This window comes from Bactrocera neohumeralis, chromosome 3 (genome assembly GCF_024586455.1).
Source record: "Bactrocera neohumeralis isolate Rockhampton chromosome 3, APGP_CSIRO_Bneo_wtdbg2-racon-allhic-juicebox.fasta_v2, whole genome shotgun sequence".
NCBI classification, from domain to species: Eukaryota; Metazoa; Arthropoda; class Insecta; order Diptera; family Tephritidae; genus Bactrocera; species Bactrocera neohumeralis.
Window position 1 is genome coordinate 1052484 of NC_065920.1, and position 27083 is coordinate 1079566.

At 41.0% G+C, this 27083-nt stretch overlaps 1 protein-coding gene across 1 annotated transcript in view; it reads right to left on the minus strand.

The window, feature by feature from the left end:
• LOC126753050 (polypeptide N-acetylgalactosaminyltransferase 2) overlaps positions 1 to 27083 on the minus strand; it is a 74288-nt gene that overhangs the window by 6119 nt on the left and 41086 nt on the right. The window contains exon 3 of the mRNA XM_050464169.1: positions 1390 to 1985. Coding sequence (XP_050320126.1) covers positions 1390 to 1985 — 596 coding nt within the window. The remainder of the gene's footprint in view (positions 1 to 1389; positions 1986 to 27083) is intronic.

Sequence of the window (27083 nt, forward strand, 5' to 3'; positions counted from 1 at the left end):
TTAACTCACAGATCTCAAAATGGCTTAAAAATAGAATCAATGAATGAAAATCATTTGCTAGTTGTGAGAGAGAGAAGTTTCGAGGGTATAATCAGAATTTATTCTAGCATGTATAAGTGAAGACTTCTAAGTAAAGCTTATAATAAAGCATGAAATTGTATTAATTTTCGAAAGTTTTAAACAGAGAATACATACAAATGAAAAACTTTGATCCCAACCACCTTTTTTAGTGCGTTGCTAAGTTTCCGAAATAACTCTTAATCAGAGAAAAGCAATTTTCGCCTTTGACTATTTTACTAATTCCATATTAGAAATTGTCCATGTTGGTTTTTGCTTTTGGCGAGCAATTAGGAAACAAATTTTCGGAAATTTGTCATCCCGCCTGCAAGCAAAGACTAAAGAGAGCTGCTCGAGCGGAAAGTGTTTAAATTGTAGTCTTCAGCACACACACACACACACTCACTCACGCTGCCTTGCTTCATTGGCTGCGCTGGCATTCTCTGCATTGCGTTCAGACACTTGACGGCGGCAGTCAACCTCGTTTTGGCCTCAATACGAGCGCAGTGTTTACAGTTATCCTCAGCACTGCAGCTATAGGAAGCCCTGCGTGTATGTGCTGCTTAGGTGCGTGTGTGTGTGCATATAGATAGGAACGGTGCATGTGCTTCGCCTTGTCATTTTAATTGTGTTTCTGCATATGTGGCAAGCGTAAGGCGGAGAGTGTTGCATGGCAAGCATGCAAGCAACCTTTCTATTTCCATAATAAACTACTGTGCTGGTTGTTGTGTTTGTTGTTGGCTGGGCTTGCATTTTTTGCAATGTTTTGTTTTCCTTGTCAACATAACAACAATGTAGCACTTGCATGCTTTGTGCTTGTTGTTGCACACAGGCTTTAGCTCGAACTATCACTATCTATAGCAACAATTTGCAGCGCTATGAGCGCCTTTAACCCGCCTCTATCGCATTTTGCTGAATATTAGTGGCAAGCATTTTGAGAGGCATTGCCATACCGAGGGGCGGTTGGGGGCCCCACTGGGCTGTGCTTGATGCAATCAGCTTGCTCAATATGCTTTTTGTTTGGCCAACATGCCACACCCGCCGCTGAGCCGCGGCTTGTTAGTGCTACACGTCATTACACATTTGTCCTATTTCCGTTTTGCCGTCTATTTTTAACACAAACGCAGTTCCACGTATAAGCGATTGGGTTCCAAAGTGGAAAAGTGTCAACTTTCAATCGACTACACAAGGAGCATATCCACGAGCATACATAGTTTGTGAATGTATTGCTTCAAAACTTTATGTTTCTTCATATTCGATAAATCTTAAAGTAAATACCTATCTTTCTTATATTTAAAATCCATAACCTATAATTATCGATTTTCTACTTACATTGGATTTCGGGTATCTGGAATATCGCGATTGCTCGGTAGCGCGTCGCTGGCCTCCTGGTTGAATCGATTCCGTATGTAAGGATCCTCCCCGGTACGCAGCGCACCGCCCTTTATGTAGCCCGCCTCATCGAAGTACTCCCAGTCGCCAGCGCTGCGGCCATTCGACGCTGTCAGCGAGCCGTGTACACCAGTGGCGCTGGCAACCACAGCCGAGCCGCCTGCACCGCTACTACTACTGAACACACTATTGCCATTTAGCCGCATTGTGTCCTCGTCCAGATCTGCTGCGCCACCCGCCGCGCCATACGCATGCAGGCCAAGCCCACCGATGCGCGATTGAAACGCGGGTCCAGTGCCGATAATTATAATATTACCACCACCACCACCTCCGCCGACACCGCCACCGGGCTCTTCAGCGGTGCCCTCATTATTGCCGACGCCTAGCGGGTGCAGCCGATTGATGTCATGTGCCGCGCCTCCAAAGCTCTGACTGCTGCTGCCGCCGTGTGCGGAGGCGGCCGAGGGGAATGGCTCGTCCTGGTACTGCTGCATTGCGGTGGCCACTTCGCGTAAGCGTAGCGCGCGGTTCTCCACCTGCAAAAACAAAACGAAAAACGGAAAGGATTAAAGAGAGAAAAGAACAAAGAGCTCGATTTGAGTTTTCTGCATTTGAGCGTTCGCTTAGCTACGAATAGTATTGCTTGCGATTAGGTCCGTTTAGACAAAACACAAAAGGAAGTCTGAGTGGAAAATTTGAGGTCTTTCATGAGTTTTACCTGCCTTTTAGTGGTTAGCAAAGAAAAGGATTGAGTTCACATTGTTTATGTGAAAAGTGGCACCCAACGCAGATTACAAAGTGTCTAATGCATACATACATACATATGTGTATGTGCATGTGTATACGACTGAGTAAGCCCATAAAGCTGAAACCCATGGCTGCGGGTTCTCTCGGCTAGAAGACTGGGACAATTATGCTGTTTTTATTGTTTTTGCTAACGTCTGTTTGTTGCTCCAGATGACGGCTGCCATTGAACAACTTAAAGTTGAACGGTAAATTAGCCATTTCGCACGCCCAGTGCGCAAGTCTTACGCAACAATCAACGCCTTTGTGTACCCTTTTAGTGGAGTTATTGTTGTTGGTGCTGTTGTGTTTGTGTACTGCTGCCAGAGAGCATGCCGCACTTCCATGTACTTCTTTTGTTGCAAAATTTTCGCTTTTCATTCATGCCTTAGCTCAGTGCTGCCGCTTCGCTCTTCAAGTCCTTTGCAGTGCGAAAAATTGGTCTGTTGACACCGTTCTACGGAAACCTGTGGAGGGATCCGCAGCATTGGTGTCAAAATCGTAGTTATGGTATGCCAACTTTAGCTGCGACACTAACACACACACACACACGCAAACACATCGGGACCATAGAAAGGCATTGGCAGTAGTTATTGCGCTACTCGCACATCACTTCAAAACTTTTGGCATTTTCGCATTTTGTTGCTTCCTCGTCTGCCACTCCGCCACCGATGGGCCCACCATCCGCCGCCCGCATCGTCGACTTGGCACAATTCGCCATTCTACCAGTTCGCATTTTCGCATTTTCAGCACTTTACGAGTTAGCGACTTTGTCAATTCGCCACACTTTATTGTTGCTTTTGCGGCTGTTGTTGCTGTTGTTGTTGGTGGTGTTGTTATGCACATTTACATCCATAAAATGCGAGACTCATATTTTGTAATTTCATTTTTGTTACATAATTGGCCCGAAAGTGTGCTTATAAGCATCTGCAACTGCACTGTGTTGCAGGTGTGCGCCTGTGAAATAGGCGAACGCTTTCAACGCCGATGTTTTAAATAGTTTAGTGCTCGCTCGAGAAGAATTTATTTAATGACAACTTTTATTTCACTATTTTCGCTTTTGCAGCGCAAACTTTACCAATTTGAGTGAAATGTTGTGCCATAGTGGCATCATGATCGTGCCACATACACATACACATTTCATCCTGATGCTCTTTATTGCCTCGTCACAGTTGATGGGCAAATTAATGCCACGAAGTTCATAGATTTGTACAGAACAACTTAAGTTTGACTGGATTGCAATTGCAGGCGGCAAAGGCTTACCGGGCTTTTCTGTATGAAAGTGTGGTATGATTCAAGATATAACGTTTGTTCTCAAAAAAGATTCAGTAAGTGGTTAAAAAATACCAATTTCCAAAGGGTTCGAAACATAATCAACCGCAATTTCTCAAACTATTAATTTTTACGCTATACGTTTTTGTCCTCTCACCACTTCCTATGTCTGATCTTGTAATGAAAACATAATCCACCCTTGAAATAGCTTCTTCCAAGTCGGTAAATTTTGTGAATACGACTAACCTAGTTAAGCCAACGGCAGCGTTAGAAGAAAAATGCACAATGAGATCGCTTGCCACCATAATTCCTGGCAAGTAGCGCACTGGTGGTAAGTTTGAATTTATTTTCCTGAAACTTCAAAAATCAAAAGCGATGTTTGCCATATTTTCGGGGTATTCTGATTTCTATCTGTTCACTTTCACAAGGCGCTGAAGTATACTTTCGCTTGGTCTTGAAGAGTTTATTTGGGTATTCCATTGAAGAGTTCCCATGCGGTCGTTGACTAGAATGCCAAATAAGTTGAATTTTTGCTCATTACCAAAAAATGAAGAAAAAACGCGCGTTCGCTACGATTACAAATGCAAACGCATTCAGTTAGAGTTTAGCGCACACGAAATGCCATAAATCGATCATATAAAGAGAAATCTGTCAATCGGTCGTTGCGAGCAAAAAAGTACGCCGAGCGGAGGGGCGTGCAATGAATGCGAAGCATTTAGAAAGGTGCGAAGAATAAACAATCGCAATGGCAGCAAAATTTGCATTTAATCAGCGAGCAGTTCAAACAGTAAAGCAGAAATCGTTCAAGCTCTGCACAATTCATCAGGCGCCGCTTGAATGGAAATCACGTATACGCCCCGACGCAGGCGACGCCGGCGACACATTCATCTGTCTGCATAAATAAATGCGAAATCTCGTAGTTCGGCGAATGGAAATGAGAATGGAGTGAGCGAAGCGAATGAATGGCACAACAAACACAAAAGGTACACACGTACACACGTACAGGTAACGGTAGATTATCGCAACAACAAACAAGTAGAGCAATTAATAAAATATGTACCTCACGTGACCGGGCAGGGAAACGAGTGTCCCCGAGTAAGCAGAATTTCTCCAATTAAAGAATGGCGAATACGCTATTTGATTATGAGTATTCTTGTTTTTTGTTTTTGTGATTTGTCTTCCTCATTGACCAATTTGCAAATCGCCTGACCTGGTTTGTGCTGGCCGCACACTCTGAAATCCAATAGGAAAATGGCATGAATCAGCGCGAGGTGGAAAGTGTGGTGGAGCGCCTCTTGCAGCGTCGATACTGTTTTGAGTATGATGGCGTTGCACTGAGGCATGAGGCAGGCCATATGGACAACCAGTTAATTAAAGATGCTTCCATTATTTCTCTCTTCTATGGTTTCTTCAGTGGCAATTTGTGTGGGAGGCGACTAAAATGAAATTGTTGCCACTTTCCCATTATGCCTTGGCTTATGCACAGTTTGCTGGCGTCGTCCATTACTTGCACCCTCGTAAGACATAAGGCCACTGACACCGCACGAACTCGAGACTTGGAAATTTATGTAAAAATAACAATATGGTTTTTGTGTTGCACTCATTGTTGCGCTTTGAATGACGCACAAAAAGGATTGCAACAATGGCTTGAAGGATTGAAGCGTTCGCCGCAGTAATTGAGGCGCTTGACTGCTTTCGCTCGTGCTTCTTGACATTGACAGTGGTACTTGATAAAAAAGGAGCAGCCGAGTACTTTGCGCCTTTAATGCGCTTTGCGAAAGGCGTACAAAAGAAGCTTTCAAGTGCAAGTAGAGTATCAATTACACCAAAAAGGTTTGTTGCCCCTTGAATCCTGCTTATGTGTATTTAGTCTGCTGGCGTTTTTTATCGCTCTTTTTTTGCTGTCGTTCTTATTGTTGGGCACCACGTATTTTAATTAAAACTAAAAACTATTCAAACGCTTTTACTCAATTATTTAGTTTCTTCAAGGGTTGCAGGATACGGTTGCGAAATTTATATTCTTCATTCAATATTTGTCCAGCGTTGACATTCACCAATGGCTTATAAAAAGCAGCGAAGAACTAAAGTGCTTAAATCCGCCCGCCAAAGCATTTTAATTGACCCCACAGTTTGCTTACAGAGTCTTCAACTCATAGAGTCTACTAAACGTTTTCAATCGATTACTTCTCTTGTTCGCGGCAATGAGCGGCAACTCAACGGATGCAGCCGCTTTAAGGAAAACTGTGTCTAAGATTCCCGTTCAAATTCGCAAATCCATTTAACTGTTTGCACAGCGGCCAGACAGTGTCAACAAGCTTTTCAGCGGAAAATTCGGCGCAGAAAACTTTTAAGATTACAATCGTTTATTGGTCAGTAATTTGGTATAAATATATTGAGACTGCATAGTAAGGCGAAACCATTTAGGTTTTGAGTTGAAAAATAATGACTTTTTGAGCATGCTAAGTCTTCAAATTCGCTAAGCTTGCGCTGTGACACGAATTCGCATGCACGCTTGCGGAACTTACAAACAGCTCTTGGGTAAAGTTGCGCTTGGCGGACCTTTAATTACAGGTCTGAGGCATTCACCGGCCGGTTGAGATGCCGTCAGCCGCTGGCCTTGAACTACATTCGATTTTGACATTTAAATTTTATTACCTGCCGCAAGCAGCAGCCACTTGTGCGCACAATGATGTGATGCGCCAGTGTGTGTGTGGCAGACACTGTCTTCTTCTTTAACATATCATTTGGCCATTTATTGGCGGCACTTAAAGTTAAGCGCTGTCGCTCGTTGTTGTTTTCAATATTCATTCGAGCGTCAGTTTTTACGACTTCTCCCATTCACTGTTACTTCACAGGCACACACACACACACACAGACGCACGCACATGCAATGGCGCTTGCAAAGTAGTCAGTTGGTCATTATGTTATTTTGTTGGTTGACCACTCTGTCTCTTTCTGCTTCTGCTTCTACACACACCTTTTCGTCGTTTTCGCCATTCATGGCAGTCCATCGACGGCCCTCTGGCGTCTCCGTGGCGTTGGCAGCCAAGCGTGTGTCATTTCCTTGGCAGAGACATTTCGTTAGCGGCAATGAGCGCCAACGCAATTTCAAAGATGAAATCACAACAAAAAAATGTTGATCGCTTTTAATGCGACCATTAGCTGTCATCGAGAGGCGTCCCCTTTGTCTTAACGATCGGCACAAACGCAATCAGCTGATCGCCGCGTGCTATTTGTGGCTTTGTTTTAATTACTGTGTCTACAATACGTATGATTATATAGGTGTGCATGTTTACCGGTTATGTTCGTACAACTTGTTGTTGCCATATTTAACTCTTCGCAATCCCCGCAGTTGATTCACCAGCCGACAAGCCGTCGGGTAATCGGTATTTTATAGCGCATTACGATGCATTATTGAAAAGCAATTACTCATTACCGAAATTATGTAATTTCTTTTGTGTTCATTTTCGGTGTGTGTGTGTGTGTGAATGAATTGATGAATGTTCGTTTAATGACGTTAACGAATTTGATTTATGGATAATTTCCCGTGTGTCGTAATAATTATAAATGTTTGCTTCAAACAACGATCCATAAACACTTTTTTCAAAAGTAATTTGACTACGAAAACTTGTGGTGTAAGTCTTTCTTAATTGTTTTAAAATAGTTTTTACACAAAAAATATTCAAATTGAAAGCTTTCGTTTGATTACAGTTTTTTCAAATCCTAGTTTGGGGAACTCCAACCTCCCCCTCATGGAATGGTCAGGAAAGTTGCTAATACTCGTGGGTCAATAGGATACGTTTCGAACATTTCGTGCGCTGGCAGAACGACTCTTATCTGGAAAAGATAGAGTTGTGGGTGAATCTGTTGGGTCTATGAGTTTACCATTTCATTTATTTATGTATCGTTTTTGTTGGGCATTTAAACGGAGGTTTGTGGTTGCGATTCGGCACGGCAACCGATCAGAATCCAGCATTTGGCTGGAAGGCAGAATTTCCAGTTGAAGCGGGACTGAGAACGAGGCTATTAGCTTTAAATAGCTCTCGTCGTTCACCCTGCCCTGCCCTGAGTTTGTTGTCCCAATCATTGTAAATTAAAATTAATTTACCACTGATGGCAAATAGGAAGTTTGTTTGTTTTTAGTAGCCCCCTCGGGTTTTCCTATGTCTTCTGTTTAGATTCTTGTTGTTTAAAAACGAAATGGGAGAAGATATCGATATTTGATTGTGAGGGACTAGGATGTCACATTGGAAGGTAATTTTTCTCTTCAGAGATGCAAAATAATTGGATAGTCGAAAAAGTCTTTTCGTATTTCTGATGTCATTGGTAGCACTGGAGATATACGACTGCAACGACATCTATTGACAAAAGACGAAAAGACTTTTTCGACTATCAATATTAAATATGTTCTTTTCTTATATGATATTGCAGAGAGTGAGCAAGCGTGAAACTTGTGGCCCACCTAGAACCTCAGCTTTTGAAATTCTTGAAACGCGCTTTTTTATTTTTTTTATTTTTCTTCTCTTCTCTTTTCCTCGTCGGAATACTTTTGAGCATGAAAATTCCGTCGTGATTATTTTGCTGCTTCTTGCTTCGCATTTTCGCAAACTGAAAATTCATTGCAATTTAAGGGAAAGCGCTTCGTTGCAGCTTACAAACTTCGTAAAATGCATTATGTAATTTTCGTTGAGTCGATTTACTTTATCTGCACAATTTCGCCATCTCCTTGCACATATGCAAATCAACACACACACACACCCTTTTCACTAATACATGTGCATGAGGAACACGAAAGCAGGTGTGTAGGTGGAGACGAACATCAAGGTCCGATTTAAAAAATGTAGAATATTTCCTAGTCAGCCGGTGGAAAGCGGCATGTGAGCACCATGTTGTTGCTGCAAGCTTTGGACACTGCCAGCTTTCTACGCAATTTAGCACTTTTTAACGGCATTTCGGTGTTAACTTCATGAATGCATAACTAGCTGGCCACACACACACACTCACAGCATTTTCATCTCCACACATAAGCTCTGGTTCGGCTGAGGGAAAGTGTGGGCCAGTGGCTTTCATTCACAATGCAGTAATATTCATGCTTGCATTGTAGCATTTGTTGCAAGAGCAGGATTTGCCAATAATAAATTCAAAATTTGTAAGCGATTTGTATCGAATTAAAGTGTCTACTTGAAATATTAGCATCGTTTCCGTCTCATGCGCTTGAACTGGTGCTAAAAAAGACTTGAAAATGATCAACCATGTCTCTCTAAATTTCACTTGTGATTTCTGTGAGCGCAACAGAGCTGTGAATAATATGAGTATGTTCCTAAAAATTCCAATAAATTTGCTTGATAGGCGACCAAAAAGATCCAAAGCTCCAAAGCTCCAATAACTTTCAATATTAACTACGAAGACCACTTGCCAGGGACATGTGAGACGCACAGCCATTCTTAATAAATTCACATAAATTCTCTTTTGCATATTTTATTACCGACTCGGCAGCGTCCGCCGTCGGCACTTTGAGCGCAATGGGGCGCGGCATGCGGGAGAGCGCCGCGTAAGCTTTGATTTAATTCGAAAACTTTCAGCCGGAATTACTCACAAAGTCAATAGAATTAAATATTTGAAAACTTCAATCAGAGAATGGACGTGGATGGGCGAACAGCGCAAGCAGAGTTGCATGGCGAGCGTATTTCATAAAACATTTTAATGGTCGAGCAATAAAACAGCTAGAAACTGCCGGGCGAACTTTCAAAAAAATAGGAGGGGAAAAACAGAGAAAAGCGAAAAATATGCAAATATAGTTGGGGTATAAAGAATAAATGTAGAATACATCGGTATAACGGCACACTTTTTATGTATATTAGTATTGGCAGGGCGTGCGACGATGTGCGGAGCGCACAAGGCGCGAAAAGAACGAACAACTATTAAAGTTGCAACAGAAAATGAGCGTTGCAAGTAACACTTTTGCAACAATACAAGGACACAATGTGTATGGCAAGAAGTTGCGAAGCTGGCACACACACGCGCATACCTAAAGGGTATACTGAGCTGCTGACGCTCGCACAACTGCACCGGAATGCAATAAACAGTTATGAAAATTATGCAAAAGCTTTACGCTTTACTCCCTTCATGTCAACGCGCTACTGACTCTGGTGCTTGTGTGTGTGCAACACATTCTTTTTATTAATTTAAAGAAATGTGTTGGTCCCTACATACGTAATGTGTGTTAGGATGGTTTTTAAAGAAATCAGCAATGCCTTCACTAACTCAGCTGGAGATACAACAGGATTGAGACGACATAATATATAATTTAGGTTAGAGGTGGTGAAAGTAGGTCCCTCTGTGGTTCAATGTTCAGACTCATAAACACAAAAACATGAAATCAGTTCGAATATAGTATTATGCTATGAGCAAAAGTAGTAAGACTTAGGCTTAAACTTTTAAAATTCTTATTTTATTCTTCAAAACCTATGTCGTCTCCCTCAAAGTAATTCGCTTTTACCCCAATACCCTTGTGGCAACGCTTTACCTAATCCTCGGAATAGCATTCAATGCGCGTAGCGATTCACTTTTAATGCCTTCAATTAACTCAAAACAGTTTCCCCGGAGCGGTCGGTTGAGTTTTCTTAATGGCCAGAAGTCACACGGAGTTAAATCTGGCAAATACGGTGGTTGAGGTACGATATTGGTTGAAAATTTCGTAAAAAACTCACGAAAGCTCCATGCAGTGTGAAAGTAACCAAGTACTGTCGGCCCATAACATCGGCCCCTTTTTATGAATAGCTTCAAACCACGCATAACACTCAAATAGTATTCCTCGTTGACAGGTTGGCCGGTGTCGATTGGTTGACAGAAATGTTAAAAAAAACGGTAGCGATGCTTCGAAATACGTTAATGGCTTTGGGATTTACGAGTATAAGCCCAAAGTAAACAGCAGTCGAATGTATGCGTGTCTCAAGATGAGTCGAATCTAACAAAAGTTGTTCGCACACGAAGCAGTTCCAAGCAAATGGTTGCCTGGTAAACTGGAACATTCACAAGTTGCCTTTCAAGAAATCAGGAAAATCAACCCCTGCAGACGGATCACTCTTCACCACGACAATGCGAGTTCTCACGCATCACTGAAACAACTCCAATGTGACCCTTCAAAACTTCGATTTTATGAGTCATTCTCTGTATAGTCCTGAATTGGCATCGAATGACTTCTTTTTATTCCCGCACATAAAAAATAAACCAAGAGGTCAACGTTTTTCTCCACTTGAAGAAACGTTTCCGAAACATGTTTTGCAGATACTTCAATCTAAGCGGGAAAAGTGTGTAGACAATTGGTTCAAAAGTATATGGACTTAATGGAGAATATTTTCAAAAGCGGTAAAGTGTTTTTCGATGATTAATATTTGTTTTTGTTTTCTAATACTCTTCAATCCTACATATTTATTGGCAAAACGGTAGCTTGAAAAGCAGAAAGTTATCCTATCATTATATCTCATTCTTATGCTTCTTCTTCTTCATTTAGTCCACACAATTGAAACTTTTGATGGAAAGAAAATGGTAAGTAAACGAGCTTCATTGTGGCATAAAAGAACTGAAAGGCTTATTTAACTTCTTTAATGTAGATAACTAAAGAGCGAAGAGCCGCACAAAGCGTGGCACCCACAATGAACGGGAATATATTTAAAAGTGAGAATGCAAATACGAATTGGATTAGTTGGCTTTGCATTTGTGCGTCGTATCTCAGATTTGTTGATAGAACAATGAACCCGAATCCTTTGAACGCCAGAATCTCGAGGCACAACAAATATAGAATGGGAGGATACAAACACATACATATATACATATTTGTGCACGGAACATTTGGAAATCTGAGGCGAAGCGACGTCATTGCTGCGCCATTCGATACTCGGGCGTAGCTGACGACAAGTAATCGTGCGTAAGACACCCTGCCTCGAATGCACTGCACAAGCTTTTCATTCAAATTGGTTGTATGAATGAAATCTGCGGCAATCCACAAGCAGCACAACAGGCAAAGGCGCAATCCGTTAGTTGAAAGAGGACACTCCAGGCGATCCAGAATCAAAGGGTAACGCAAGTAAGCGGAGGCGTCTGTCTGAACTCACATGCGCCGCTGTATGTGTGCGCGTGTGTGGAATGACAAAGTGCGTGTGGCAAACAAACCAAGTAAATCGCCGTCAAATCAGTCGCTTAGCGCTCTAATAGCTCTGCAAAGAAAAATACGAGGCTTTCCTGAGATGAATGGTATCGTCGCTATTTTTAGCCGAACGCCCACCTAAGCGGGGAAATGCAGCGATAAGAGTCATTATTTTTAATTAGGATGAATATGCTTGCAACATGAGAAAATGTCACAGAGAACAATTTGAAATATGTGTGTATAATCGCTTTGGAGGAGGCGTGAATAAATTCAGGCAAAAGTGCCAATAAAACCAATGAAAGTATAATAAAAGTAAAATATTCTCAGAAATAAGAGATTATTTGAATTTCCAGTGAAAATGAAAGTTTCAAGAAAAAGCTTGGGTTTCGCTTAGTTGAGACTTGTGGGCAGAGTTATTGCATTTTCATTAAAATAAAATCTTTAATTCGCTTGCAGCTTGGCACAATCATTGGTCAAAGTAGATTGTGGAGTCCTGGCCAAAATTCGGCGAAAGGCAGAGAACGTTGTTGCATAAAATCAGGAAAATTTTATCTACGAATCATCTCTAACTTTATGGCTGCATAAAAACCGATATTGGAGCGTAAGTGAAATCATTAAAATATGTCCGTGCAACATGAAAACCAACATGCCACAAATAAATATGTTGCATGTATCCTCTTGCTCGCACATTGATGCCTTGTTGTCCCTGAGGTTGTGTGGCTTTGTGTGCAAGCCCGACGGGAAAGGCGGCTTGAGAGGACAGGCGTAGTTGTTGTGGGAGTTTTGGCAAAGGAAGCAAACGCATCGATACCCAAAGGGTTGACAGATGCCTTTGTTTGCTTTTGCTTTCGCGTTTGCTTTGTTCGATTCTGTGAATTTGTAATATTCATATTTATGAATAAATTGCTGGAGAATTTCTTGAATTTTAAATTAGTTTTGATTGAAAATTTGCCGTTACAAGGCAGTTGTGTATGTAAATTTATTTAAAATATTTTTTTGTCGTTTTGTTTTTGTTTTTTTGCAAATGAGTGCGAGCATAATTCACAATGGGATTGAATTTGGATAACAAATCCTTTGGCTTGTGCTGGCCGCAGAATTAATTAAATTTATGATGAAATGTCAAAAGCATTTGCGACAAAGTCTTGGTTAAGTGAATTCGAATAGCATTCCATTTGTGCATATTAGATGCATATTCGTATATTGTACATTTATGTAAATTAATTGAAAACTACTCATTTATAGTAATTTGAAAATGAAATCTCAATATTTGTTGAAGACAGTGCTAACAATGCAATTCTGCTGGCTTGGTGAAGAAGAACAAAGGTGGAGAAGAAATAAAAAGTATGACAAATAAAATATCAAGGTTTTAAAAATGGGCTGGTGTGACCCAGAAAACTAGTAACCTGTCGTTCTGACGAGTTAATCTTTTAGTGCAAATCTCTTACTCCCATGGCAAGGAGTATGGTAAGCAATTCGCATTTGCTCTTATGAAAAAGAGCAAGAGTGTACTTAGCCTCTTTGTGCTCAACCAGTTTTGAACGGTAGGCTTAATAAAATATTAGTTAGTCGAAAAAGTCTTTCCGTATTTCTAATCAAACTTCAACTTTTTATTTTTATATTTATATTGAACTTTAATGAACCAAATATGTACCATTTTGGTCGACCACTTTTTGCCATTTTTCCACTAGAAACATTATTCCATCAGTGTAAAACTTTCTGGTTTCTCGGCAAAAAGCTGCGAAAAGTAATTTTCATAGGCTTCTTCTGAAGCCAATTTTACTCCAATAAGGGAGTTCTGCATTGACCGAAACAAATGGTAATCCGATGGTGCAAGGCCAAGGCTATATGGTGAATGCATCAAAACTTCCCAGTCAAACTCTACCAGTTTTTGCCGAGTCATCAAAGATGTGCTTATTTCAATCTCATCAGTTGTTCACAGTAAAATGTAGAATCAATCGTTTGACCAGGCTGGAACAGCTCTTAGTGAACGAACCCTTTTCAATCCCACCAAACACTCAGCATAACCTTTCGAGGCGTCAATTCTGGCTTTGTGATCATTTGTTCAGCTTCACCACGCTTGAACCATGATCTTTTTCCCACATTATTGTTGTATTTGATCCACCTTTCGTCTCCTGATACCATTCGCTTTAGAAATGGTTCGACTTCATTTCGTTTCAGCAAAGAAACACAGATGTGAATTCGGTCCATTAAATTTTTCACAGACAATTCATGTGTACCCAAACATCGAACTTCATCGACTTTTTCAACGATAGGTCGACCAGAGCGAGGTGCATCTTTCACATCGAAATTTCCAAAACGGAAGCCAGCGAACCACGAACTGATACAGCATCGTATTCGTAAACTTCACAAATTTCATTGGTGTCTTGCGTGGCATTCTTCCCTTTTTTTATAAAAAAGGTTTCAAAATATAGCGAATTTCTTCATTATTTTCACTCATTTTTGAACAGCTGTAACTTTTTTTCAACTTCCCCGAATTTTTTTTTTTGGTTAAATGAAGCTTAAAATCTCAACTTTCCAACACTATTATGGTATGACACATTGTGATGGGTAGCACTGGAGATATACGACTGCAACAACGTCTATTAACAAAATACGAAAAGACTTTTTCGACTACCCAATATTATTCAAAGTGAGAGCAAATGGCAAATGTGAAATTCGTGGCTCAAATTTCGGAATCACACATGTTCGCTTTTTTAAGTACAAGTGAGGTTATGTTTCCCGCTTAAGAAATTATTGCATATTTGAATCACATAAGAGGCAAAAGGCAAATTACCCAAAGAACATTGGCAATGCTCCGTAATGTGGACATTAAATAAGCCAAAAGCTCAATTCGAATAAATTTGAAGACTGCAGAAGTACACAAGCGCCACACAAACTTCAACCACTGGCGCAAAGTACAGCAACACATACGCAAATACGTGTCGGCAAGACTGAAAAGAAATTCACATAAATTTGGATCTCCTGCGTTATCGCGAACTAAGCCGTATAGGTACCGTTATAAGCCAACATGTGTGCATCCTCATAGGCCAAAGCTTAAGGCAAAGTTAGGAGGTTTCGCTTTATGAGCATAAATGACTTTTTATATATAAGATAATTTTCCGTTATTTGATATGGTGATATACACAGATAATATTATGCTACGCAATCTACTCTTGTGAGTGCTCGTGCTTTCCTACGGGGGTTGTGCTCGCACCACGCTCCAACGTGCAGCGGCGGCATGTTATTTGTGTTTCGGCCTGAATTTAATGTGCAAATTATATGAGGTGAAAATTTGTAATTGCTGCATATTATGAGCAACGTGATATTTACGGCTACGCAAGTAAAAGCAATAAGAAAAGTACAAAACACGCAAACGCTGTGAAAACGTGTGAGTTCGCTTCGTGACTTCGCGCTGCAGCGCTGCTAAATGTTACCGAAGTTTTTGCGAAAATTCGCATTTTCCATGATTTCTTTGGTTGCAAGTGCAGTGGAGCTCGGCGTGTGTGGTGCGATGCGCAACAAACCGCAAACAATTGCAAAGTTCTGTGCGGCCCATAAATTTTATATCTCTCCGCGCCTTGATTGACGGACCATCCATTTTCGCCGCTGCCGCCACTGACGGTGATGCGTCGTGGGTGCTCTTGTTAGGCGTTTGCGGCGATTTCGCTGCTCGCGACTATCAACCGCCGATTTGGTGATGTGTCGAAGCTGCGTGCAGACGAAAAATCAAATTAATCTTCGTGTTTTTTCGCAAAACATTTTTACTCCACTTTGTTTTGCTTTCCTTTTTTAAGCTGTTGTTTTTTTTGCTTCGCCGAAAAGATAATAAATCACGTTCAATTTCAATTTAAATTACTCCACATTGTGGGGTAAGCACTTATGTAAACTGGCAGATGTTGTGTGTGTGTGTATATATCTAGCGAGTGAATGATTGCGAATAGCGGTCTATTTCAGCGTCTTTCCTAACACCGCTTGTGTGGCAGCGCTTGTGAATCGTTGTACGAAAATCACCTAAAAGTTGTATACTAATGGCTTCAAATGACAAGCGAACGGATCTCTAACATGGAAGACATCGTTATTTGACATCTTGTTTGTGTGAACATTCGTTTCCATGTGACGAGTTATTTTACTTCATCACCCAAAGTTTTTTAATTTATTACTCTATTTAATCTTTAAAATGCTGAGAATGTACTTTCATTTTAACTCCTCAAGAGCAGCAGTCAAATTCAGAGCTTTATGAATCTGCTTTCATACGAATAACATATCCGAGTCAGCGTTGTTGTTGCACTGCTAAGGCAGTAGTTCTCTCGTTGTCGGAGCTTACCCAGATTTATATCTGACCTCTCCTGCACTGTTAACTCGATAGCATTTCTCGAATTGTGAGGGTATGATAGCGGTTTTACGGATTTAATTTTCAAGGATTTTGGTGAAGAGACTGTTTTCGTAGCAGATAAAATTGTTTAAAATGGCTAGGATTGCACAGTCGCGAATGTGCTGGTCTTTGACTGGCAGTGTTGTTCTCTTTTTTCGGCGTTCCCAAATAGCAACTAGTTTTCATTGAAACAAAACTATTTTTTTAGTTGGAAAGAACGAAATTGGCGGTAGAGTTCTGTTATTCGAATGTTTAATAAAAGCATCATGTTAGCATTAAGTTACTCGAAACGATGTTCTGAAATTAAATTTAGAGGTCGTTCCCAAAGAGGATTTCAACAGCTTTGAACAGCTTATATCCTGTGTCATGAGACCCTACAAATCGACAAAGCGATTTGAGCCTATCAAAAATTTGTTGGGACGGCTAATGTGAGCTTCGGATATGTCTTCCTTAGTTTGAAAAAGGTAAGACTACCGAGATGTTTCAGCCTCAGTCGTGAAAAGGCTGGACAATGGAAGAGAAAGTGCCTATATGTTCCCTCCTCTCCGCCACCATAAAAATTTGACAACTAGCGTACGCCAAGATTCTTAACCTTACCATATGGATGCCTATTGGTAAGTGTCGGTAAAAACCCCTACGAATGCGAAAAGACGAACTTTGCTTAAGGCAAACGTTCTACTCTAGTCTAGGATTTCACAGTCGCACATGAAATGGTCTTCGACTGGCGGTGTTAGATGTAGAAAAAGGCTCTGTCAAATACTTTTTTCGGCATCTTCCATTATCTTCTCATTATTATAACTAAAAGTTCACCGCAATTTCCCTAATGAACTCATGTCCGACTAATAAGCGCTAGGTCTTATTATTTTGTATTCTAATTAAACAGAAAATAGATATTATCCTCATCGAAATAAATATCTCAAATGATAGTGAATTCCATAAAAATATGATTACGTTGAATGCACAGCAAACGCTCTGTTTCGGCGGTAGCAAAGCCGATTTGCCAAGCCACTAAACCTACGAGTTGCGAGACATGAAAGCGAAAAGACAAACCACATTAACCTTGTTACTATTTCTGTGGCACATTGCGGCGCAGCGAACCGGTTTGTTTGTCAGTAGCTGCAGAAAACCCACTTAAATGCGACCTGCTCGCACTTAAGTGCTCAAGCCCACAACCACACACCTTTAGCGTATGAAGAAACATCTCACGTGTGTGTGTGTGTGTGTGTGTGAAGGGTAGAAGATAATTAAAAGCAGATCTACTAAACATTAATTAAACTTAAACTTTTTCACTTGCGGAGTGACTGCTGATTGCCATGAGCCGCCTGTCTGTCGTCCGACGTCTGTTGTCTGCGGTCTGTGAGTGTACCTCAAGACGACTGCTGTGGTCTCCACAAAGGAATATGCTGGTTGCTCACAGAGACAAGCTCAGCGACTTCTACTTTATTTCCCTTTGTCTGCAAAAAAAAAGAAACACAACAACAAAAACGCAAGAATTCAGAAATCTCTGTAGAAAATCGAAAAACCGAGAGCCGAAGTGAGACCAAGTGGAGCATTTCGACTTAATTGACTTAACAATGTGTGCGCGTTTATTGTAATGCACTGGGTATTGTAGGGTGCTTAGAAGTCGCTTTGCGTCCGAAATTGAAACAATCAGGCAACAGTGCCGCAATGACAGTGGCATTCACTCCGCACGTCAATCAATATTCGTGTGGCAGCACTTGGGCAATTTGCATGCACACTTACATATATACACATACATACACGTAGGACGATGGAGTTATGAATATGCGGCATGCATGCAGGCTGCAGCAAATTATAGGTTACACGTGCCGCACTGTCGCAGCGTGTCACTCATCGAGCGTTCTGCCTACTTGTGTCTGTGTGTGTGTGTGTCTCCCTCGAATGTAGCTAACTACTTGACATGCATCTCATAAGCAAGTGCCACAATTTACTGCATGCGGCGTGTTGCACGTTCCAGATGCAAATAAATACAAATATATGTCAAAGTGCCGTGGAGAGCCGCCTGTCCCACAAAGCTGTTAGCGCATGGCCCAGTGCACAGTGCATATATTAAGCGCTTATTCGGAGCTGTGAGTGTGTATGTGCTCTTTGCCAGTGTGTGGTTGGCAAGCGGTTTCGAGGCGCCGGCGATGCGGCGGGCGGGTGAAAATTGGGGCAATTCAACGCTGCTGTTGCCTGGCAATTACGTCAAAAGGCGAAAGCATTCAATGACAAGCTAAGCGGTTACCACTCACGGCGCTCATAAATTGTTGCCCAACGTAGGAGGTGGAGGCGGAGAGGGAGAGAGCGCGCGCTGTTGCGGATTGTTGTGTTATTAATTTTATGTCAGAAACGTTCAAATAATGTAGACGCTTTATCGGCAATCACCTTCATACTTGGGTGCAATGTGTGAACTAATTTCGGAATTTGTTAAAAATGTTTGGTTTTACGAGCGTGTGTGTCTATGGCATACGTGAACGATTCGTGGGAAAATACCGTTAACATTGCACTGGTTTTAAAAGGGAAAAGTTGTGGAAGAACGTTAGGTTCGAGTGGAACCGAGATTCTCTCTGAATCGCATCAATGAGGGATATTAACTAGAATTTGTTTAAAAGAAAGAGGCGTCATCAATCCAGAACTTTCGTTATTCGGGCTTCACACACACATTCACATTTCACCAAATTTTCGTTCGAAAGCTAATAAGATGTTCGAAAATCATAAAACTCGCCTGAAATCTGTGTACTGATGACTGAAATATATATATACAGGGTTTGTCTGGAAATTAATAGGACTGATTTTCATCCGACACGGCTGTACTTTGGGGCGTGCGCGCAGCGACTGGATTCGGTAGAGGGCGTTCCTAGCTAAGGAACGAGCGGCGGGTCAGTTGTCTCTGAGCACCTGGATAGTCAGGACAAACATTTTCGCGCGACGGGTTTTTGTGAGTGGTGCAGATGTACGCGATTAAATTCTGTGTGAAACTCGGTAAATCTGCGACAGAGTCCAAGTGAAAACGATGCTCATTGTCTTTTTTGACATCAAAGGCATCATCCATCACGAATTTGTCCCTTCTGGACAAACCGTCAACACCAAGTTTTACGTGAAAGTCCTCAAGAGACTCAAACGAAGGGTCAATCGGGTCCGACTAGACATCGCAGCGGACTGGAAGTTGCACCACGACAACGCCCCGGCATCCCAACGCTTCTGCAGCCGCCCTACAGCCCAGATGTGACCCCTCGGACTTTTTTTGTTCCCTTGCCTGAAAAGGCCAATGAAAGGCAAGCATTTTGAGAAGACAGAGGGGATCCAAGCAGCATGCACCGCGGAGAATGCCTTGCAAAAAAGCCGAGATCTACTTCGCACTTAAATAGATAAGAGGATTACCCCATACCCCTTTTACATAAAAGAAACAAGTTTTGCCGCTATAATACCGTTATACTCTTTAGCGAAATGCGCCGTCCCTTTGTGGCAATTTAAGTTGTTAATTTAGTTGCGGCCAAGAATTTTTCTTCGCAAGCAAACGCACAAATTAAAAAATATATTTTGTTGTTGTCCTTTGCCGGTTGACGGAAAAGAGTCTTAAATAACTTTTTCGGTGGTGTGAGAAAAATTGGTGAAAGCAATCCTAGTTGCTTCTCGTTGCGCGAATGTGGAATTGATAATCCTAATATTACTGATATTTGCAGTTATGAATATTGACTACGGTTAACACTGCATAGCTTCTTCGTTTAAAGAATTCTATTACATGACATGTGACCAGTTCTGCCTTCTTTGATTGTAACAAATTCTTGCAGTTCCACAAGCAACACCATTGAAATAAGCGCCAGACCTTTTCGATCTTGTTCCCACTGTTCCTGCAGGGTTGCACGTGTGTGGGTGAAGGCAAGTGTATCTAAAGACCCCCACCACATTCTTACCCACAATGAAACGGCAACAAATGTTGCAAATCCAACACCAATATCATGGTGTGCACTTTAACGAGAGTTTTCATGCAGTCGGCAGTCGCCACAATTCGTTGCCGCTGCAGTTATTGCTGCCATTTTCCGGTGCACTTTTTTTCAATTTCCGCTGCGGCTGTAACTGCAGTCGAGGGCATTACAATAACCCTTGCACTTTTGTCGGCGACTATGCCGCTTTTATGACGCACATAACCATCGCCGCCAACAGCAACAATGGTGTGATATGTTGTGCTCTACGCGGGAAGCTGTTGCTGTCATTGCTGTCAGCCGCTGGCAGCAACACTGTATGCCGACACAACATCCCGTCGCTTCCACGTCTGGTTGGCGCTGCTTCTTCTTCACCCTCACACACAAATATTTCTGCCGACTCGCACATTTTTCCAGCATTTCTCACTCGCGCTGCGCCAAAAATAAAATGTGTCCGTCTTATTGTGTCACTGGGGAACATGACGCCACGCATAAATGGAACTAAATGAAATTTACCCTTTACCCACGGCCCGCTGACGCTGAATTGCTCTGCTGATTTTTGCACTTGCGGTGGCAAACATTCACAAGCTGTTAATAATACTGTTCCGCAGGTTCTTCTCGAGTCCGCAAAAATATGTCTTCGAACAACCAGAAGTGTGTGTTTTCTCACGTTTCTGTGCGGTTCTTACGGTTTCATTTTATTTTTGCGCTTTTGCAACTTATGCACGGCGTCTCAGTATTCCTTTTTCTGGTAAACTTCTTGCTCTTGCGTAACCTTGCATGCTTTCCATGCAAATGAAGACACAAAATACGTACAAATTTGTATTGAACATCAGAGTGGCGCAGTTGAGGCAAAATGTTTGAACTTAAATCCTGAGAAACTAATTCGGGTACTGTAAACTTAAGGATTTTAAATTTGGGATCCATAGGCGGAGATAATATTCGAAAACCTGATCGATCTATATGCCTTACTATATATGTGCTTGCCAGATTAGTATCCGAGTTATTTTAAGCGAACGGATTATTTAAAGTAAGACTTATTTATCAGGAAAATAAGTTACGTCATAAGCAAATCTAATAAGGGATTACAAAAGGGTTACTGGCTGAAGGAATAAAGAGTCAAAGTCAAAATCCTTTAATGTTTTAGTTTAGAAATTTTGAGGCACTAAAGGTACTCCCCTAATGCACTCTGACATTTATATCTGTGAGTTAAAAAGGTAAGCGGAAAAAGAAGAAAAATTGCAACGCAGCAACCATGAAACATGCAACAGAATGGAATTACGAAATAAGACCTACTTTCGGGCCCTTAAGTAGAGTGCGTAAAAACGGAGATATGAGCTGCTGGTTAAAATTGTGCGGCCCGAAGAAATACTTGTACTGCTTTCGTGTGGCTGTGGGTATGTGTGTGAGCTGGTCGTCAGCGCCAACGTTCCGAGGGTTAAGCCATTTGGTAATTGTGAAAAATTATGTCAAGAACATGACGTGCTTGTGGGGTGCCAAGTGAGTGCAAAAAACAAAAAAAAAAAAAAATTCAAAGACAACAACAAAAACGGGCAGGAAACTCGTTCATGCTTTCGTTCGCACTCTATTTCCTTTTACAGCTGCTTTTCCATTTTGTTTATAAATATTTTCACTTTTTGCCAAGTGCGGCTTGGTGTGGCGTAAGCGCTCAGTTGCTGCACCAAGATTTAAATTAATTGAAATATATTTGTGCACGAAATTACCAAAATGCGAGTTAAAAGTAAAAATGAGAAGCGAAGTAAGGCAGAAAAAGTGTAATGGTGTAGAATAAAAAAAGCTTTAGCAGAAAATCCAAAAATCAAAAATATAGTTAGGAGACTGAATAGCATCGCTAAAAACAAGAGGAGTCTCAATCTGAATTCGTGGCAAACATTTATCATCAGAAATTGCTAACGCATAAGGCTGAACACATAGTGATGCAAAGAGCAAACATTAAATACCTGAAAACTTCCTATTCACCTTATAAGCCCTAGTAGTTTTAGGTACGAATTTGACGCTTAGTGTAGACTACCTTATCAAATCTAAAAGTTTCCAATACAAACATTTGTTTCCGATCGCTCAGTTTGTAGAAGTTGGTCTAAAAACTAACCGATCTTCGAAAATAAAGCCCTTGGCCGTATAGAACCGGTTGCTATGGGAATAGCAGTTGGTAGCTATATGCTATAGTGATCCGATATCGGCGGTTTCAACAAATCAGGAGAAAAGAACGTGTAAAATTTCAGACCGATATCTCAAAATCTGAAGGAGCGTTCGCATATAAACAAACTGACGGAAGACAAATTTTGTACCGAAAAGTGATGATTTGCGGAAAGCATTAATTTTTTGTTTCCATTTGAAGAAAAGTCTTGCAGAGTCGCATCGAATGCTTGTCGAGGATGCGGTGATAATGATTTGATGTGATAAATGAAGAACGTGGAAGACCACCAAAAAAGTTTGAAGACGCCGAAATGCAAGAAATATTAGATGAAGATGATACTTTAGTCAAAAGTAAATGGCATTTATATTATATGTTGCCCAACAAACAACTATTGTTGCTGCCACCGAAGTGGACTTCAAGGAAGCTGCTACTATGAAGGACCTCAGAAAGTTTGTTGCTGCTGCTGCTGCCTCCGCTCCAGCTGCTGATTCTGGCGCTGCTGCCGAAAAAAAGGAAGGAGACAAAAAAGAGGAGTCGGATTCCGACGACATGGATTTCGGTCTCTTTGACTAAAGAGCTCAGCACTGAAGTAATATACGAAAGAAAATCAGTTTTACATCGAATTGCCACTGGCTATGAAAAATGGATTTATTTTAAGAATCCTAAACGGGGAAAATCACAGGTTAATCCGGCACAACCATCAACATCGACGGCTAAAACAGATCGTTTTGGTAAGACGGCAATGCTCTGTGTTTGGTGGGATTAGAAGCGTGTGGTATATCAAAAGCTCTAAAATCCGGTGAAACTGTTAATACTAAACGCTACAGACAACAAATGAGAAATTTGAATCATGCGTTGATCGAAAATGACCAGAATGGGCTGGAAGACACGGTAAAGTAATTTTCGAACCCACCGTATTCACCGGACTTTCTATTACCATTTGTTTTCATCGATGGGACACGCATTGGTTGCGCAGCATATCGATTCTTACGCAGAAGTCAAAAACTGGGTGTCTGATTGATTTGCTTCAGCAGACGAACATTTCTAGTGGTATGGTAACCACAAATTGGCAGAAAGATGGTCGAAATGTGTAAAAAGCAATGGCTAATATTTTGAATAATTTTTTTTTTACTTTCCCATTCAAAATTAGTATTCAATTTTCACAAAAAAAGACTGGTACACCGGTATGTTATGTTTTACATATGGAGCGGCAAACCCTCATATACTTCAAAGTATAAAAACTCCATTCATTCAGTAATAGCTTGGAACCAAAAAATTAACACTGGCATTAATTCCAATAAAATGAGGAAATATGTTCGATGTTTCAGCACTTTTTTGGTATTGATGGAATTCGCAAAAAAATGCAGCGCTTAAAGCTTCGAGCAAGCAGAAATCCCCATAAGTTATGGAAACCAAATGCATCGCCCACACACACACTTACATAAAAACGGAAATATTTTTTTGGATTTAATCCGGCTTCAAGCTGGTTGCTTTCACGAGATACATCTGCATGAATGAGCTATTTTTACATTGTGTTTGTTGTATTTATATGCAACCTTAGTAAGGGACACAGCTTGGCAACGCGTTCCGCATACTGCAAGACTATCTTTGCTTTTCATTTTTTCGTTTTTCCTGCTTGTGTTACATTTGGATGAGCTAACGGTTGCTTCGCCGCTGTTATCTGGCGCGCGCACCCTGGCGCTCCTCCTTATACCTATCTGAGGCTGCAGTTCGAATAAAATAAAGCGAATGCGATTTTCCAGCAGCTGTATTGCCCGAGTAATCTCATCTAATTCGCAGAAACAACTTTGTGCATACCGACTACATATATAAATATGTACTATATATATAAGTTTGTGTAAAAGCGCATACAAGTGGCTACATAGCAAACATATCCACTTTGAATGCGCGCTTGTTGGTTGCCAGCTTGCTGTATTTGCATCAAAGTGAAGCTTCCTGATTGAATCTATTTTTTCACTACGAACTTGAAGATAATATTCTGATTGAAATTGTCGAGATGCATGTTAAAGATATGGACACACATATTTACATACACAACACACTTACGTCCTTGTGTGTGTTGACACAAAAACATTTAAAGCAAATTTAAAGTAAAAATGCGGGTTTGTTGTCAGCAGTCACTAGAAATTCCTCAGTGTAACAGCACAATTTATTGTAGGACAGACAAGAAAATGCAAACCTTTTCGGTGAATTTGGTAGTTGAGATTTAGCAAAGGTCATACCTGAAAAGAAGACAAAAATGCAAATTAATTAGACGCTGACAAAAGGTATGAGGTCATTTGAGATTTGTAATGAGTTTTGAGCTAAATTTGGCTAATCAGTTTTAACATTTCAAATATAATAATGGTTCAGCTAGGTTTGTGAATGATGAGCGCATCTTTAAATGCAGATGATATTGCGGAAAAACTGTTATTTGTATTTCAGTAGCTGCGCCTGAAAGAAGCGAGTTTTCGGCATTAAATGGAAAGAAAATCAAATAAATCTGAGAAGACAAGTTTCTATAAAAGTTTGAAGTTGCTTGAAGCAACTCAAATGAAGCTGTAAGAGAAAACTCGCAACTAATCAACCAGTACATTCGGTCGAGTTCGGGGTCTAAGCGCGCATTCAGAGTGGAAATGTGTTTGCATTTTGTGCTGTCGTGATTGGCTGGAAAAAGTAAGTTCGCGCCATAATGGCCTCCGATCAATCATCGCATCTTTCGCCGTGACATTCCGACCTTAAGTACTTGAACCTGCAAAATCGAGTTGCGGCTTCGTCCATATGACAATGTGCCGCTAATGATTAAGCAACTGGCTTTGAAGTACCGTTTGATCGTATTCCGCAAAGGTGTTGAAGAGTTCGTTTTCGCATTTTATATACAAATATTTCAGACAAATCTATATATGTAAATATAAATTACATACGAACATAAAATAATGTTAGATCGTTTCAGCAACACGCCTGTTAAACGGTTTAATCGCTGCATTCAACAGCATTTACAGCTATTTCAAATGCAATTAAGCGTTTTTACCCAGCCGCCACAGCCGATTGCAGTTTCTCTCATGCACTGAAAGCTTTTTGCTGTTATTGTGAAGGCATGTTGTGCCGCTGCGATCGCCAATAGTTGCTGACGCGTCGGTAACGGTGTTGGCGGCGGCGGCGCATAATTGCCGCGCATGCGCAGCACTGACCGTGACAGCATGCAACACGATGTGGCAACAGCAAGCAGCTGCAGTAGGCGCTGCAGCACAAGCGAGCGAAACGGTTTGTCTGTGAAGAACTCCACTCGTTCCGCTGATCTATTGATATGCCAAGGTTTGTAATACCTGTATGTAAGTATGGGGTTGTATGTTGCTTTGCTTGTGGCATGTTGCCGCAATCAGTTACAAGTATCAACACTTGCCGTCAGAATTTACGGGCTGATAGCATGCCACTAACTGTGCTTCGAGAACTAAAGAAGAAATTATTCATCGCACATATAAGCGTGTGTGTGTAATGTGGAGTCGCCGCTTAAAGCAAAGCAGCCAAGTGAGAAGCAATGGAAAAAATGTGGAAATTTAAGTCATTCATTTTGATATGAAAGAAATGTGCGCAGTTTGCTTTTGGCGGCAAGGCCTTATGGAGATAGACGGCTAACAAGAAGTTTAGAGAAGCAAAATGCTAATTTGATACGTTCCAATTGCTCAGCTACACGCTCACTGCGCGATGCATTAGCGAAGCAACTTATGTAGGTCTGTATGCAAATGTACATATGTATATACATATCTGTGTACACTATCTAAATATATAAATGTGTGTGAGTATATCTTAAGATATGTGTAGACAATAACAGTTGTCAGTTGCACTTCATTTAAATTCAAGCTCATTAAGATCGGCATCGGATCCGTAGTAATGTTGCACAGTGTGTCATTTTGGAAACTTTTCATAAACATTAAAATACAAAAAGGATAAACGATAGCTCCCCAAAACTATTTGCAAAATGTCTTATTCTGTTACTAATGGTAGTCGAAAAAGTCTTTTCGTATTTCTAATCAAACTTCAACTTATCTTTTTTTATATCTATAATGAATTTTAATGGACCAAATATGTACCATTTTGGTCGACCATTTTTTGTCATTTTTCCGCTAGAGACATAATTCCATCATTATAAAACTTTTCTGGTTTCTCGCAGAGAAACTGCGTCAACCATTTCCACAGGCTTCTTGAAGCCAATTTTACTCCAATAAGGGAGTTCTGCATTGACCGAAACAAATGGTAATTCGATGGTGAAAGATCAGGACTATGCGGCGGATGCATCAAAACTTCCCAGCCAAGCCCTCCCAGTTTTCGCCTAGTCAATAAAGATGTGTGTGGTCTAGCGTTGTCCTGATGGAAGACGAAGCCCTTTCTGTTGATCGGTTTGATCAGTTCTGACACTTTGCTTTCGATTGCTTGTTTCAATCTCATCAGTTGTTGACAATAAAATGTAGAATCAATCGTTCGGCCAGGCTGGAGCAGCTCATAGTGGATGATTCCTTTCCAATCTCACCAAACACTCAGCATAACGTTTCGAGGCCTTTTTTAAATGGTTCAAAACCGTTTGATGATGAATGTAAAGTTCTTTAGCGATATGATGGCTGCTTATGTGACGGTCAATGGCTAATCTTTGCCATAATTTCATCGACTTTCTCAGCGATAGGTCGAGCAGAGCGAGGTGCTCTGTCACATCGAAATTTCCAAAACGGAAGCGAGCGAACCATTGTTGTCGACAAAATGTGTTGGAGATATGCGACTGTAACGACATCTAGTGACAAAATACGAAAAGACTTTTTCGACCACCCAATATTATACAAAATCTGTATGATCCACTGTACTCTGAAGCTAAATATGCAATCACATACAAAGGTTTGTACATCTGTAAGCTCTCTTCTCGATTTGTTGAGCAAAATGAACCGAATTCCTTAACATTCTGGCTTTTATAGTGGCTTCCATTGTGAG